Source organism: Lagopus leucura, unplaced genomic scaffold (genome assembly GCF_019238085.1).
Source record: "Lagopus leucura isolate 7727_CA_CO unplaced genomic scaffold, USGS_WTPT01 Super-Scaffold_100002, whole genome shotgun sequence".
Classification (NCBI taxonomy): Eukaryota; Metazoa; Chordata; class Aves; order Galliformes; family Phasianidae; genus Lagopus; species Lagopus leucura.
This window is the reverse complement of record NW_024962263.1, coordinates 70483506-70500930: the sequence shown is the minus strand read 5'-3', so window position 1 is coordinate 70500930 and position 17425 is coordinate 70483506. Positions and strand designations below refer to the sequence as shown.

Sequence of the window (17425 nt, the reverse complement as noted above, 5' to 3'; positions counted from 1 at the left end):
ACTTGGCCCCTCCAGCTGGAACCTCACCCAGGCCAAAGGAGGTCTGCAATGGGTTTTTATTTCAATGGATGAATCATAGTTTGGTCTGCAGTCAATTGTGCAAGCCAGTATGATGCTGCAATCTCCTCCGTATTTCCAACTCCAGACTGGGATGCTTGGTCTTATTTTTAAAATGGTTTCCATTGGAATTTAGAAAACATAATGGGAAAACATTTCTGTTAGCACACTCACAAATGCTGTGTCAGGGAGTTAAAAAATTAGCATTTACAGTATTACAAGGAATGTACGCTCCTAAGCCAGCTCATCTTTACTGCTAGGGCTGCACTCCCGTACAGCCATGGATGCAGATGTACTGGTCACTAAATATACTTGGGGGGGAACAGGTGACATTCCAGCAGAACTCCCTCAGTGCTGGGCTAGGGAACAGTCTTATATCCTTGTCTCCTCGTAGGAAGCACAAGCTGACAGAGAGGTGGTGAATCAGACTTCCTGCCAGATCCAACCCGCACTTCTCTCCATTCTGCCTAAGCTTTCCATTAGATCAGAGGTTACATGTGGTCTCAGCTACTGCATCTGCTCTTCATGGACCCCCTGCCATCAAAGGCGTGGGTGCTAAAAAAAATAATAAAAAAAGAATATTTTTGGATGGCCTCACAATGGCTATTTCTTTGCAAATGCTTCACTGGAGGAAGTTGAAGAAATTCCATGCATAACACATCTATTTGGAAATTTCCCTCCTTTAAAACGAGTAAGAAGCACAATCTCCTCTTTGAAAATAAACAAACAAACAAATAGAAAAAAGATTTTTCAAGAATGCCCAGAGCACAATGCTCAGGAAATGAGGCAATTTTGTATCTGGATTACATTACCTGAAACAAAGCAAATAAAAGTTTAAGAAAATATTTGTAAAAGCAGCTTATGAGGTTACATTAAAAACAATTGCACCCATTTTTATTTAAGTAGAAATGGCCAACTCTCTGTAAGCAAAAACTAACAGTTAGCAGATGCCAGTTTTTAAACGTAGGATGAGCAATGAATAAAAAATGTTGTTTTATAGCATCTTTTAGGCTACTTCTATAGGATCTTAGAAGCCACCTCAGGGAACAACTGGTCATTTTAGTAACATTTATTAAGGGTTTAATATTTATCCCATTAGTTTACTTACTTTGATTTTTAGTTCCTATACCAGGCACTAAGCCGGTATATAATACTATATATACTATATAATTGCAATCAAGCTGTGCAAGTACAGAAATAATTTAAAACACAAATGAAGCAGCTTAGCACATCCATACTCAAATTGAACTAACATAATAACCTAATAAGTTTTCCCCTTCTACAAACTGCCTTGCAAGTGGACATGGTTTGAGGGAAATACTGAGGAAATTGAAAGCACAGCCACTAGTCTCTAGCTTCAAGGCAGGCAAACTCCCACAAATTCAGACACTGGCCTGCTGGAAATGTGTAACTGCTAACTGGCACTCTAACAGTACTTAACTTTTAAATATTCTATTTTCTCCTGCTTTCTTAATACATTCTTATTTCTTCCATCTTTCAGGACACGCAAAAAAAAATCACCAGAGCTAGCAAACAGAGGAGCCAAGCTCTTTGGATGCAGCTTGGTATTACAGCTGCTGTGCAATAGTCTCTCACACCTAACAGTGACAACAGTGTAAAAGTCCTCAAGTTCAAGCTTTATTAACTTGAATTCTTCCTAAAACATGAACAAAACCCTTATCCCAGGTAAAACTTATGTGGCCCTGTAACAGTATTAAAAACTTAATTTCTGCACATGTTCAAAGTAGTAAATTATCGCAAAATTCATTTTGTCGTTAGCCCAGGATTAATTATTATTCACCGCAGAATTCATGCTGGTGCAGTTTTACAGGATAATTTCCCTATTTTATTCAAAAAACTCATAAGATAGACTTTCATAAGAAACATATTCTCTGTTGACTTACAAGTGAACAGTGAATTTTTAAACATACATTAATGTAAAGGATAAGAACCATAACAAGGTCTAAACTGTGATTAGCTTATCTTTAACCCAAAGTTACCTTCAGAGCCATCAAAAAGCAACACCTTCCCTATTTCACAACACTATCTTGTATGAGGATTGCTCTGAAAGTAATTTCTCCTATTTCGTTATTTGGCCCACGCTGTCAGAAGCGGATGTTGGTATGGCAGTAGAGGCTGAACCTCCTCAGTATTATGTTACGTGTTGTGCCGTGGCAGCAGAGGGGCAGTCTGACAAAATGGCGTCTGACGTGGACGTGTGTATCGGAGCAAAGGTGCATCATTGAATTCCTCCATGCAGAAGAATGGCACCCATTGACATTCGCTGATGAATGTTTATGGAGACCAACAATGAATCTGAGCTCAGGGAGGTGGTGGGTGGTGCACTTCAGCAGCAGTGACAGCGAGTCACCTCTCTATGTGCAGAGTTTTATGAGCGTGGCATGCAGCCTCTTCACTGTTAGCAAAAATGCACAGCTGCTGGTGGTGACTGTGTTGAAAAATCATGTTTTATGGCTGAGAACTTGTTCTATCAAACAGTGTTGTTATGCTCTTTGTATCTGTTGTAGTTCCCATAAAAATAAATATTTTCAGAGCAACCTACATATTTGTTTCTGCCATGCAAGATTTGAGAGGATTGTTTTAGAAATGTAGATTTTTTTCCTAAAAAGCCTGAGAAATTACAGCACAGTATTTCCTCAGACCTGAATCCAGTGCAGATGAACTAAAATATTCTTATGCAGCATATATGGTGTTTACATATGCAGATAATATGATTTGAAATGTCACAGTTTTTATTAGCATATTTTGGATATAATCTACATAGGTCTACTACTGTTCAACTATGTAAGTTAAACTGTATTAGTATAAGTAATGAGAAACCACTCCCACTGAATTTCCAATAAAACTTCATAACAAACAACATATATTATACTTAAACCCCAGAGTCATCTTAATTTATAAAATATACTTCATCACAATGATATATCTCTTTCAGATACAACAGTCAGCAAACAGTCACAACGCCATGAAAAATTTGAGTGATTGATAAAATTGACTACAGCAACTTTGAAAATGCAGTAAAAGGCTCCTGATGTTGCATTGTATGCTATGTAATATATATGGTACATCAATGTACATACATACACACACACATATAAAGATATAGCTAAGTGCCATTTTCCCTCTAATATGAACGCTAGAAAGTAAAAATAGAAAATTCCAAAAATTCATGTTACAACAATGCAACGACAACATTAAATGCTGAATGATGCAACCACAAACACAGCAGGTCTTTCTAACCTGAGACAATAAAAATTTTATACTACCTGTTTAGTTGTGTTTAAGTGTGGATTAGTTTTATTCACTTATTAATAAATTTAGGATGGTGTTTTTAGGCACTGGAACTTTGGCATCCACCTTCTCAAACTCTTTTGAAAAAAACCATAATGCTTTGGCAGAAAGCACAGGATTCTATCTGGCACACGAGTAAGATATTTATTACTGCCCAGAAAAGCAGCAGGATGAGAACAGAACTTCTATCTCCACATAATGCCTGACTCCCACCTCCACACCATTTTACCTTTGCCTGACAGACAAAAAGCTAAAGAAAAGAGTAAAAACCATGCAGGGCTAATTCTTAGCTGCCCAGGAAAACCTCTTCAGATCTAACTGGTAAGTTGGGTGCTCTCAAGCTGCCGTCTTTACAACATGCTTCTGTCCTCTCTGACTCACTTTCAATTTCTAGGAAGGCATTATTTTAACTTGAGACCAGAGCCTATTTTTTTTTTTTAATATATAAATGTTCCCCTACATACAAAGGTATTAAAAACAACACACTGAAAGCTAATTGTAGGAGCAGAATAGACAGAACTTTGGCCATTTTATTTGCAATAAGCCATACTTCTCTGGCTGCCTTCTCACATCAGGTCCCTGCATCCTCAAGAATAGTTTTTATTTACTTATTTATTTGACAACAGTCTGCAAAGTAACCATACATCTCATTAAATTCTTACTCTCTGTTCCGGCAGTCAGGCAAATGAACTGCAATGATTTCATTTCTCTCTTCAGGAATACGCACGAGACTGAAAACGATTTTTATCAGGTACTTCTCTAATGCTTTTCTTTAAATGTTATCAGTATATGTATATGGGCAAATATTGCTATATTCAGCCATAAGAAATGCTTTTCATGAAATCTCCTTGGTTTACAACTCTTCTGTCATTAGAATACAAGGAGTTAGAGTAATGTGACAATCCCTATGACAATCCGGTGCTGAGAAAGTAATACTGAGGGGCAGGAGGAGCTGGTTGCTAAAAGGTCAGATCTTAATTAATTTCAAATGTTTCACACACTTAATGTGATTCAGCTACGCTACAGATTATATGCTGTACAATCCTTAAAACACAACTATGTACTGATTAATTTGTAAAGATGTCCTAGAAGTCTGTCAGTTGTTTTCCTTTCCGCCACTCCAGTAATGTGGAGTGCCACCTCTTTGACATTTATAGCCAGGAATGACTGTTCAATGACCTTACCTGTACACTTGTAGTCTGAAGCTACTCCCTTAAGCCCAGCATCAAACACCGACACTTCTATCTTCTGCTTTCGGTGGTGGCAGCTGAGGAGCATGGAGGGCTGTGATACAACCAGGTAAAGAAATGGCTGTAGCTCTATGTCACCCGTGCCCCTGCGACCAGGTTGCCGAACAATAGTTATACCAAGAGCTTGTCGAGCAGAGGACCTTGTGGAAGCATGCAGGGTTTCCAGTGACAAAAGACCTGTTTTTCTTCCAGAAGTCAGGGGAACATTGCTGTTCAAAAGGTCGTCTGCTGTGACGGATGAAATAGACGGCTGACTGGGCCTCTTTGCGTCGTGGCTGCTACCTGAGCCTGCTTCTGGAAGGTTCAAGGAGCTTTTGCTTATTTTCTCACCATCTTTCTGATCTTGTGCCAATTTCGACTTAGGTAAAGCAGTGCATGAGTAAGTCATCAAGGAGATCCGACTTGCTGTAACAAAAATGTCAAAAGGGATGAAATTGAGGTTCTTCACAATGGACGACTGGCGGGAGGGCTGGGCAATGCGGTGCTGGCTGGTGCCACTATGCTGCTCAATCTGAACAATCCTGATCTTAACGCTGTCGCTGCCAATTCCACTGTCCTGTGCCCCACTGTACCGGGAAGAAGTCTCAACAGTTCCTCCATCTGATACATCCATTTTTTTTTGCTCTTGTTTGGAAACCTTCAAAAGAAAATATTATATTAGCTGATGATATTCGTATCCCAGCTGTTTCCATTTCAGTGGCAGCAAACAATCACTATATAAACACGATGTCAAAAAAGAGAATTATAAAAAATATCTGCCAAGTTAACTTAAACACAGTAATCACTCAAGAAAACACAGCAGGTGTCTGTTCCAATGAGATGATGACTCTCAACGGATGAAGTGCCAAAACAATATGTGAAAGAAAAATAAAAGGAATAATGATTTCTAGGTTTAAACTTCATTCTTCAAAAAACTCATTTGTTATACTTGAAAGATTCTACAAGAAATTTATGGCTTAATCCATATCTCTGTAAAAGAATACATTGTAAATAAAAAGCCCCATCATAAGTATTTTCTAGTTTTGAGTACAAACATTTTTCTGCGACTGTAAGAAACAGAATGCAATATAAACCTAATACAAAATCACAGAATGACAAAACAGAAATTGTAAGATGAAAAGAGTAAATATTATGTTGTAGAAAGAATATTTTTCTTAGAGAAATGGAAATGGCAGCTGCCTTATATAAAATTTCAAAGTTGAAGTGTCTATAGACTGCCCCTGTGACAGTGTGATTCTTAGCTTAGCAGGGCCCACCCAGTGTACATTATCTCATCTGTGACATCCACAGGGTTTCAGATAAGAAATCATTGCATATCGACATACTTCAAAAAGAAAACATACATCACAGAAGAGACAGTAAAAAAAACCTGTTGTAGGAAATACTACAGTGAAACAAAACAAATCTGCAGGGTTTACTATCCAGGGACAGAGTAGTATAGCAAGAAAGAGAGACCCAAGACAGGGAGGTGCTTCAAGTTACAAACATTTCACTCCAAATTCTGCTACTGAAACAAACAGAAATCCTACAAGAACTTGAAGAGAAGGTAGGAAGTCTATACGCAAAACTATTTGGAAAAAAAAAAACTGCATAAATTCAATAATAGTAATAACAACAATGATGTAAATCAACCCCTGTGATTCATTCGGAGTTTGCAGATGTGTATCACCCATCATAGCTTCCACAGCATAACCAGCACTTCCATCTGTGCTGCCCAGAAGAAACATTTCTGCTCCATATAGTACAAGTTAACATAAGAAATGCCCTAATCAATCAGATTCACGATTCATCCAAAGCAGTACAGTGTTTTTGACAGCAACAGGAGGACACAATACTGGGAGAGAATGTGGACCCTGGCACTTCCTGCAATTTGCTCCCTCTGCAGAAATAAGGTGGTTGGAGACATTAAAGAAAAGCCGCTTTTTTAAAAGGTTTTTTTATATTGTTCTTTCTGAAAGAAAGGGAAAAAAAACCCTCCCCCTTTTTCTTTAAAGGCATGACCATACTGGAGAAAAGTATTACAGAGGAAATCCTAAAACAGAACCCTTAACTAGCTGAGATTTTCTTTGAAAAGGTTTTTGCCAGCTCTGGTTACAATCTTTTCAGATGCACTCATGTACATATTTTTCAAATAACCAATAAACTTCCCTGCGGCTGATTTGTATGACAGACTCGTATCACTGACTTGTAAAAGTGATATCACTTTTAATGCAGCCTCTGTAAAAATATCTGGAGACCATTCTAACGAATTACTTGCATTATAAGCAAAGGAACCATGACTCCTCCTGATAAGCTAGCAAAGTTATACTATTTATGTCTCAGCCCCTCAGTCTGGTAAACTATAAAGCGTTTTGCCCATATCCTGTACTGATGGTACTTTCAAAATGACATAAATGGTTTCATTGCTCATGCATTCAAGGCCAGCAAAAGACAGAAGGGATGGAGCTATGGAACGATGTTGCTATGTCATTCCATGGAAAAACTGACCGAAAAGAAGTAGAAGGCATGTGCTGCTACACCCAGCAATTAATTGATGCACAGCCTTTAGTTCAAAATTATAAAAAATCTTCTTAGAGCACAGAGTTCTGAGGAGAATTGCATCCTGTTTTCTGAATGCATTTTCTCACTTCTTCAGGTCAAATGTATTTGACTAAAAACCTAGTTCCTTTTTTCTGTGTTGTTTTATAAGTCAATATGTATTAAATACACTCTTCTGTGTGAAGCACCTCAAGGAAGGTAGAAAAGCAGCTCTGCCTCCATCCCCATTCAGATCTTAGCATCTCTGCTAAGACTACTGCAAGGGTGTTAATTGGTCCCAACTGCTGCGTTTCCTGCTATGTGGACACTCAACTGAAAGAATTACTGAGGCCCCTGAGTCAATTCATGCAGGTCACTGAACAGCAGTCAGAAGGCAACTTCTGCTAAGTATTAAGCGGCTTGAGACATGAACCACCGCCCAAAATGCAAAAAAGCATCACATACTACTGCAATTTTCCATGCCACCCAGTTCCACAATTAAACTTTGACTTATTTATTCTCTTACCATATGTATTACAAAGGTTGGAACAAGTGAGGAATGATTTGCAAGACAGCCTTTAATAACATTACTGTTTACACAGTAAAGGTGCAGAAGTACCACTGGAACTTTTTGCATCTATTTCTGCTCAGTAAGCATTGAGTCCTCTTCCAAGTCACACACTTAGCCCAAAAATATGCCTAGTAATGAACCTGGGCATCATTTAGCTATTCCTCTAATGGGATAGCACATGAGAGGCAAGGACCCTCAGGATAACTCCTCCGAAAAGATTTTTGCTTTACTGTAGAATAAATAGGCCAATACTTTAAAGACATCACGAACAGCGATATCAGCTTGTTGCTAGCAAATGCAATGGTAACATTTATCATTGGGCTGTATTATATCAATTCTCTTACTCTTTACATAACCCATTTAAAATGAACAATAAAAGTTTTCTTTAATTAGCTACTGGTGTGCATTAACATGATTATGATTAAACCATAAAAACCAACTGTACATTACTCTGGTCCCCTATCCCATGTGTTTTAAATTATTTTAGTTGAAAATGTACTTTGAGTCCCTTTTAAAAGTTCGACCTTCTGCTTTCAGAGAATTAAATGCATATTACTGTAGTGGAGAAGATAATGTTTCAGACCTCCAGGCATATATTAAACACACTGGCAGCACATTAGACAAAATGCTTTACTTATTAGATACTTCCTATTCTAAACAGTGTCATCAAAGGCTAAAAACAAAATCCATATAAAAGCTGCACAATGCTTCCACACAGAACCTGTGCCAAAATCCCTGTACTTTCCAACTAATGAGGAAAGGATGTGTACTCTTAACATATGAATGTAAGATTTTCCAAGCATTCACTTTAGGAAACAGGACTATTGATTCCACATGGCTTATGTTAAATGAAACTGTATTGGTAAAATAACCTTTAAGATATTTGGCATGATAACTGTAATTAAACAATATTCAAAGGAGTAAAACAAAAGGGAATTTGGTTCCACAATGGCTAATTAAAATAAAATGAAAAAACACAGCATGTCATCTATCAAGATAAATTGTTATTGTTTAAGAACTATTTAAATACTGTTAAAATATACTTTTAGATAAAATCTGAAAGGACTGGAAAAATATTTGTGGCTTAAAAATGGATAGTTTGGCGAAGAAAAAAGTATAGGATGCTGAAATTTTATGCTGAGATAATAGCTTTAAAGCTTTGAGCATAACCAGATGGTACTTAAATCAGAGGAATTCTACAGTTTCACTGTCAGAATGAGTTGCAATATGGAAAGGTTTTCAATAGCTAGAAAAAACATGTCAAGATGATAGTTTACTTAGATCACTTCAGTGCATTTTCTCATCTTTTCACAGTTATATATCCTATCAATACTAGACACCATAGGAAAGGTGTTGAAAGCTACACGAGTAGCTAGGGAACAACGGCTAATTCTTCCTTTTCATGTGTTGAGATAGGTAACTTTTCTAGCTTAACCCCTTGAGTTCAATAGGGCATATGACATATATATCCTTCTAGTGAAAGGGCATGGAAATAGCATGTCCTGCACACTGAGTACACACTGAGAAGTACATCATAAAATCCAAGTAAATAAATAGATTTGCTTTACAGAATTGGCAAGCACTCCCACCTGAAGCCAGTGCAACCGTAGCCAGGTAACTCATTTATTTTCTATTTCTGATAAAAGCTTTCAGATGGTAGAGTCTTATCTTCAAAGTTTTCACATCATAAAGAGACGCAATAAAACTATCAAGGTAAACACACAAATAGACTTTAGACTATTAACATGTTTTCCAAATCAGAGAATGGTGCTGTACAACTGACAACAGTTTTCATTACATCTTCACTTTCTTAGTCTCTCAAGAGTTTTCAACAATAATAAATGTAAACATGTGTGAAATTCCACTATAAACCTTTCCATCAGTTTTATTTTCTTATACTGGCACTTTACAGACTAATTATCTAATTAATAGATCCACGGTAAGCAATATAATCTTTGGAAGTGCAACTGCTCAAGATCAAAAACATCTACATCTGCATAATTTTTCCAGCTTCTCAGATTAATTATGGTTATATAATGGCTGTATTGAAGTAAAATTTCCAGCCTCCAGCACAGCCATTCCTTGACTCTGATCAAAAACCTTCAGCCAATCATGAGATCATTCTTCACATTACATAAATTATGGAAAGAGTCACAAGTGTGAAACCACAGAATCAAAGTGCCAATCACATCTGGTACATCACTGTGACATGTGACCCAGTTCTATTTCTTTTCCTAAAGCAGTAGTATTTTCATGGAAATAAAAACTGCTTACCACAGAAAGTGAGCTACAAAAAAGGAATGTCTTTCATTTTCTTCCCCATGTTGTGCTTAAACTGGAATCAAGAAGAAAACATCATGTATTTTCTTTCTGGATTTATTCTAGATACTTGATCTATTTCATCAAAGATTCTCTAACTGTCTTTGATGCACCACTGTTTTCCAAAGATTTATTTTTTTGTAAAGCTGTTTACTACATTGTTCTACAAAACAGTTTTATTTTGATTTGTACCTAAGTTATATAAATGACTAAAATTCCGGTAATCAATTTTTACACTGGCTCATTAATCTGACATGGAAGATATAATGAAACACACACATAAACATTTCATGGTACTAAATTACTTCTTCCGGTCTAATACAATTACCCTTAAGTTTTAAATTAAAACTTCAGTCCTGCAGCTTACTATAGACAACTTGCTGGCATTCGTACTGATGTAACAATGCAGAAAGAGTTCTAGATCCAAAGCTTCCTACAAAAAGGGAACTATTAAATTAAGTAAAACCAAGGAATATCAGAAATTTCTGAAACAGTTTATTTCATATAAAAGTCAAATGTATTTTTCCACTAACAGATTTTCTTTTTAATCAGAATTTGCTGCAAAACTACATGATTGTGGTGTATAGAGTCTCACAGACGTCCAGGATTCAATTTGAGTTTTCACAGTACTGCAGGAATTATGTGAAAGATGGGATGGAGAGAAGCAGCACAAACTCAGCTTTTTTTCTGTAATGTTCTTCCAGCTCCTCAAATCTGGGTTAAGAGGCCACATTTTATTAAACATTGATCCAAATATGCATAAATCAAAGCCATGCTAAATGTCCCAATTTTAACATGGTTATATGCAAATGCTAAATCCTAACTCCAGCACAATTATTGTTTTTTAATCTTAATATAAGCAGTATTTTTGTTATGCTATACGACTAAAGGACAGTAAGGCTCTACGTTCTTTTTTTTTTTTTAATTATTATTATTTTTAAGGATGTATTTACAAGTTGAAAGAAAAACAGGTTAAAATCTGGCAGAATTCTTTGTCCAACAGCAATTATAACAGCAGAATTTTTTCAAAAAACGTATTAGCTTTTTGCACTACTTTTTCAAATTTAATTTCAGATATTTTAAGTTTGCATCTTTTTTTTACATTAAAAAAATCTGTATTAAAATAAATATATATTTTTACTTTAAACACGATGAGGATTTGTTCATTTTAGCACATTCTTTTTCAGGTTTGGGCCAAGAAACAATCTTTTCCCATGAGACTTACATGTATACTTCACTTGGACCTGCTGAAAAAATACTTCATCTTGATTTTGCATGATATTCTCTAGCATTTCAGCATTAAAATTTCAATATTAGGCTGCTGTTGTACTAGTCTCAGATTTAAATCCCATTTCCATGCAGAAAGAGTACTCAACCAAACTGTGATTTAGCATTGATCTGATCTTACAGAAAGAACTTTGTCTCACCAAGTTAACTGAACGTATCATGAGGCTGAGTTAACTCAAATACACTGATGTGCTGAAAAAAAAAAAAACACAACAAAACAAGCAACAACAATCATGTAAATACTTGCAAGTTTAAATACTTAAGGCTGTAGTTTCACAACAGAAAGACTGCACTCAAACAGTAGAGGAAGACCAATGGTCATATTTCAGAGCCCAGTATGGCAGCATAAATAGGTTGGCCTTTGCATAGCCTGCAGTGGGATTACTTGAAGGGGTATTGCCACTGACCAGCCCTAGGAAATCACAGTGCCGCTGGGTGGCACTTCCTCCTCTACTGGGATTAGGTGCAAAACAATTTTGGTGCAACACACTCTGTTTTCTTGACCTGGTGATCAATTATGGACTCTTAAGTGATGAGGATTTTTAAAGTGAGAACTCAACAATTTTTAGATCAGTTAAGAATAATAAATACAGAAATATCAGATGATTCAGTGTTATGACATACAGAGATGAGAAGTTTAACAAAGTTGTTTACTCCCATTGGAGTAAGTTGGAATATTCTGCCATTAACTAATATTTAATATTCTGTAAAATAACTGAAAAGGTGCAGAACCAGATGCCAAATACCATGGCAGTGATTCAAAGCCAGTTTCAGCAAAGCCTTGGAATGATAATTTAGACATTGTTTTCAAGGAAAGGATGAATGGATGTATGAACAACAAAATTAGTCATTATTCTAACACAGTAAATTGTTAGCTGACTATGAGAACGTAGAATCTACCTGCAGCCCCTTAATCAAACAAGTGTGGAGTGAAGTGAACCATGTACCAAATGAAATGCTCATTTTCCTTCAGATATATTAGAGCCTTGCATGTTTCCAGCATCTTAAAGACAATTAAAATAACTAAAACCACAATAGATAAGGAGATATTACACACAAACATTGCTCAAGTCAACAAACTTCCTTCTACACTATTTCCAGTAATGTCAGACTGAGTCAGACTACATGCCAGAAAAATCCACAGTGCAGCAATCTCCAGTGAGAAATATCCAACTGCTGGCACACAATTGCTCACTGAAATATATGCTGGGATGTTGAGTGCCTAAGGTTTTAAAGCTTCCAGATGTCTGGAAAATTATCTTCTCTGCCTTAATTTTTTTTTTTTTTTTTTTTTTTTTAAGTTGTTACATTTCATGTGTATCAAGCCAGATACACTTCTACCTTGTTCAGTTTTTGACTAAATCATCTTTCAATTTCTGTAGGGCACCTTACAAAAAGACATTATGGGGAAATAAAGCACATGAAGCACCATAAGAACTAAAGACCTGTAAATAAGAGTTTCAGAATACAGTTAGTTTGGTGTAGGCCATCACAAAATACTCACATTTCATCTACAGCAAAATAAGAGTTAAAGAAAAGTAAAAAATTAATGAATGGAGAAAAAAAGCCAACAGCGTATAAGCGACCAATGTTCTGCTTGAATTACTACACAAATACTAACAAATTTTAAATGCTTGCAGAGATAATCTTTACCATGTACTTATATTGATATCATGTATACAAAATGCATATCACAAAAACGTACATCTTTTATTTAAAAAACAGATTTCAATATCATTTTACATAATGGAAAATTCTCTATCAGTCTGCAGCACAGGCTGCAACACTCCCGAAACGCCTGCAATTGAGTTCAGGTTCTGCTTGCTTAGAAATACATGAACACTGGCAATTCACCCAGACTAACCTCCTGACATTTATTAATCTGGTAGCTGGGCACAACTGATCTTTGGCATAAATACACTTGCTAGGCTTCAAAGCAGACAAATCTGGACAAATACCCAGTGAAGCACCCAGCCTATTGAGAATGAACACCAAGGAGCTAATAAACACAGAAATCCCAGATGCTCATTATCTAATTAACACTTATCTGGAGAAAATGCCTTTTTGCCAGTTGGAATGAATTTTATGAAACAGCGGGAGATTTTAAAAAACACGTTGATTAGTTTGGTGTCCATCTCCTACTGAAAGACAATGACAGTTTCATGAGAAATTATTTGTGATTCTGAATCTTTGTTACTTTCTCCTCTCTGCATTTTGGGAGCGTAGGAATCACCACAAATGACTGATCATTATCAACCTAATTTTGGAGACCAGATTACACATCCCAGTAAGAAACCAAAGATGATGCATGCAAGATTACAGATGAACTAGTCCAAACACACACACCTAATTACTCCTGAAGTTATAAGAAGAAAAGATTTCCTGACTTCCCCAAATACTACTTTAATTCACTGTTCTTCAGATGACCTGGATGAAATTTGTGGGCGGGATCCCTATTCAGTTAACAAATTTTACAACCAAAGAATCACCTATGTTGGCAAAGACGTTCAACATCAACAAGTACAACCACCAACCTGATCTAACAAGTCTCATCACTAAACCAGGTCCCTCAGTACCATGTCCAAATGTCTCTTATATCTCCAGGGATGGTGCCACTCTTCCCTGGGCAACTTGTTTCAAGGCTTGCTCATCCTCTCCATGAAGTAACTCCTCCTTACGTCCAATCTAACCTCCTCTGGAGCAACTTCACACTGTTTCCTCAAGTCCTATCACTTGTCACTTGAGAAAAGAGACAAATACCCTCCTTGCTGCAATCTTCTTGGAGGTTGGACTCGATGATCTCTGGAGGTCCCTTCCAACCCCTACAATTCTGCGATTCTGTGATTCTTTCAGGTAATTGGAGAGAGTGATGAGGTCTCCCCTCAACTTTCTCTTCTCCAGATTAAACAATCCCAGTTCCTCCAGTCACTCCCTGAAAGTCTTGTTTTCTAATCCTTTCACCAGTTTTGTTATTCTTTGCATATGCTCAAGCAACTCTATGTCATTATAGCAAAGGGTCCAAAACTGAACACAGTGTTTGAGTTGTGGTATCACCAGTGCTGAGAACAGAGGCACAGTCACTTCCCTAATCCTGCTGGCCACACTATGTCTGATAGTGGTCAGGATGCCATTTGCTTTCTTGGTCATCTGGACACACTGCTGGCACATGCTAAGCCAGCTGTCAGCCAGCACTCCTGGGCCCTTTTTGCTGCACATGCTCAGTTTTATGCATTCTTGACTTTATCCGGCCTCCCAATAATATGAAATAGTTGCCAGTGTTCATTTCTGATGTATTCTACCAAATTGCAAAGTATATTCCTATATTTTGATGGAGAGAGCTAAAATAAGTGGAAATGTTAGGAGTAGTCCAGACTGAAGCTTTCAGTCCTGATTCATGCAGTGAGTCACAGGTAGTTTGTGCAGAAGGTACAGAGCTAATGAAATAAGTTGGAAACACCTAGAAACACATACTGAGGAAAAAAATTCTAACATGAAATGATACTAAGCAAAAGCATTGACTAGCATAGCAGAAACATCAGTCACACAGTACATGCAAAAATCTAATAGCTCTAGAATCTTGTCTCTGTATAGATACTGGTGGCCAGCTAACTACAGAAATTAGTTCAGGGTAATTTGAGATGGCTGGAAATCTGAGTTTGATTCAGTAGAAGTTATTAGCATGATGTGCATGACTCATATCAGCGTCTATCACAACCACAATCCATGATTTCACTGATACAGCAGCTGGTAGCTCAATCAGAGTGAAGCTAGCTGTAAAAATGTACAAATGGAAATATTTGTAATATTGGAAATATGCTGCTTTTCAATTTTCTCCGTACTCACCAAAAACATTCTGCAGTGCATGTCAGTGAGACAACTATAACTGTACAGATAATAGACTATCTAAATAAGAATACAAATAGGACTGGATTTTATCATATTAATCAAAGCCACAGGGCCTACAGCAGTCCTTTGTGGGCCTTGTAACTGGAGGCAGAAAGGGGAAAGCCTAGTCCCTGTACTGAAGGTTAATTGCTCTCAATCTTAAAAAGTAGTTTACTGCAATTTTACAATATTGGCTTTTCTGGTAGATGGCAGAATACATCAATCACACACAAATAGCTAAACTGTTAATTATACTTCTAGTCTGAACTACGTGTCTGTATCTGGGAAGATATTACATTCTCAGCCTTGTTCAACAAATACCTAGTACAACATTCAAATATTCAAGACTATTGTGAATTATTGCTGCTGAGATAAATGAAGTTTCCTGCAAGAGAGCATAGCACAAAAACAAATTGTTGGGTTTCAGATGAATTCAGAAACAGTAACAAAAAAAATCTTTGCTAGCATCAGAATTGCTCATTTTGCCAGAACTCCTCCTTTGAATCCTGTAAGACAGTTAACCAACACAACTGTCTTTTCCCACTGAGTTAAGTACGAAGGAAGAGGCAGCACTACAAGCAAAAAATTTCATGAAAACTCAATTATCTCTTCTGCACCAAAGGAGTGCTATGACAGATGAATTTTAAAGTTATGAACTAAGTAGATGCCTCATTGACTATGGAAACAATATGTGTGTGTATATATGAAAAAAAAAAAAGGTGATGGTAATTGATTAGGATGTGTAGAAATTGTGGGACCTGTAAATGGTATGGAATAACGGGTGAATATTGTCTAGTTTCAGCTGGAATTGACTTATCTTCAGTGTCTGGTATAATGCTGTTTTGCTTCTAGGAGGAAAACAGTGCTGATAACATACCACTGTTTACAGTTGCTGCTAAGCAATGTTGTACAGAGCCAAGGCTGTTCTCAGTGAAGGCTGCAAGGAGCTGGGAGGGAACAGAATGAGGAGAGGTGACTTAAACTGGCCAAAGGAATATTCCATGCCATATGAGATCAATTTTGGAGGGGATGGGAGTTCATGTCACTCGCTTCTGCTGCTCGTGGGCTAACTGGGCATGGGTTGGGGGATGGTGAGCAATTGCTCGTGCATCACCTGTTATACATTCATATATATATACAGTCATAACTATTATACTTTTCCTTTTCTCTATCTTAGTAAATAGTTTTATCTCAACCCATGGGTTCTACCTTTTTTTTCCAATTCTCTCCTCCATCCCACTGGGAAGTGGCGAGTGAACAAATGAGTGTATGGTGCACAGCCACCTGCTGGGCTACACCACAAAACCTTCGTCAATCGACTTCATGGTTTTTTCTCTAAAGCTGGCACAGTAGATAAGCTACAATAAACAAATTTTCAGCTAGTTGGAATACATTTTAATTACGTAAAAAATTAAAATTAATAAAGCTATGATTCCTGGGCTTATTCCAGAGATATGGAAGAGTAGCGTATCCCAGATCTCTTTTGTTCTAAGTGTCTCAGAAACAAAAGTTAACAATTAGGGTAAGGATCAAACTATATTCTTCCATTTAAAATACCTACTTTGAATACAGTCATCTCAAAATTTCCATAGTGTGACTGTAAATGCAATTTGGACAGCATTGCAGGGGCACAAATGAAACTCTAGGGTAATTTCAAATATGTTGAAAAAAATCTGCTTAGATTTGAAGTATAAGCCTAAGTTATGCATGCTTGCACATTCCAGGCTAACATGCAACTCAAAACATTTGTTCATGAGACATTTTCAGATATTCACTGTGTATGTATGCATGTCCATATCCACAGGCATGCACACATTCTTCTGAGTCTTCCTGATGTGCTTTGCAAAATGGACCCTTTCTCGTAAGCCTTACTCTTTAGGATGAGTTTACTTTAGTTCCTCACCTTTTTATTTATCTTCGCAGAAAAGAAGCACTGAAGAGTCTTAGTAACAAAGTAAATTTACAGCCATGTTCCCAGTACATGAATTGCATCTAGGTTTCTACTGGAATAAAAGTGTCTGCTTATAGGAAGTATCAAAAAAAGTACTACATGGCCCTTCAAAAAGATCTTTTTGCTGTTTTTGGCAATAAAATCAAATGATGAGACAAAGCTTCCTATCAGTGGAAACAGGGTATGGTGATGACTCAAGATACTGGCAAGGATTTTATTTTGATAGTATCCTTGAACAAACCAAAGGCCACTTTATTTTCAGGAAAACATCCGACA

At 36.9% G+C, this 17425-nt stretch overlaps 1 protein-coding gene across 3 annotated transcripts in view; it reads right to left on the bottom strand.

Moving 5' to 3' along the window:
- Nucleotides 1-17425, bottom strand: part of VPS13B (vacuolar protein sorting 13 homolog B) — a 415483-nt gene that overhangs the window by 109152 nt on the left and 288906 nt on the right. For all 3 annotated transcript variants that reach the window (XM_042868778.1, XM_042868780.1, XM_042868779.1), the window contains exon 34: nucleotides 4554-5256. In XM_042868778.1, coding sequence (XP_042724712.1) covers nucleotides 4554-5256 — 703 coding nt within the window. The remainder of the gene's footprint in view (nucleotides 1-4553; nucleotides 5257-17425) is intronic.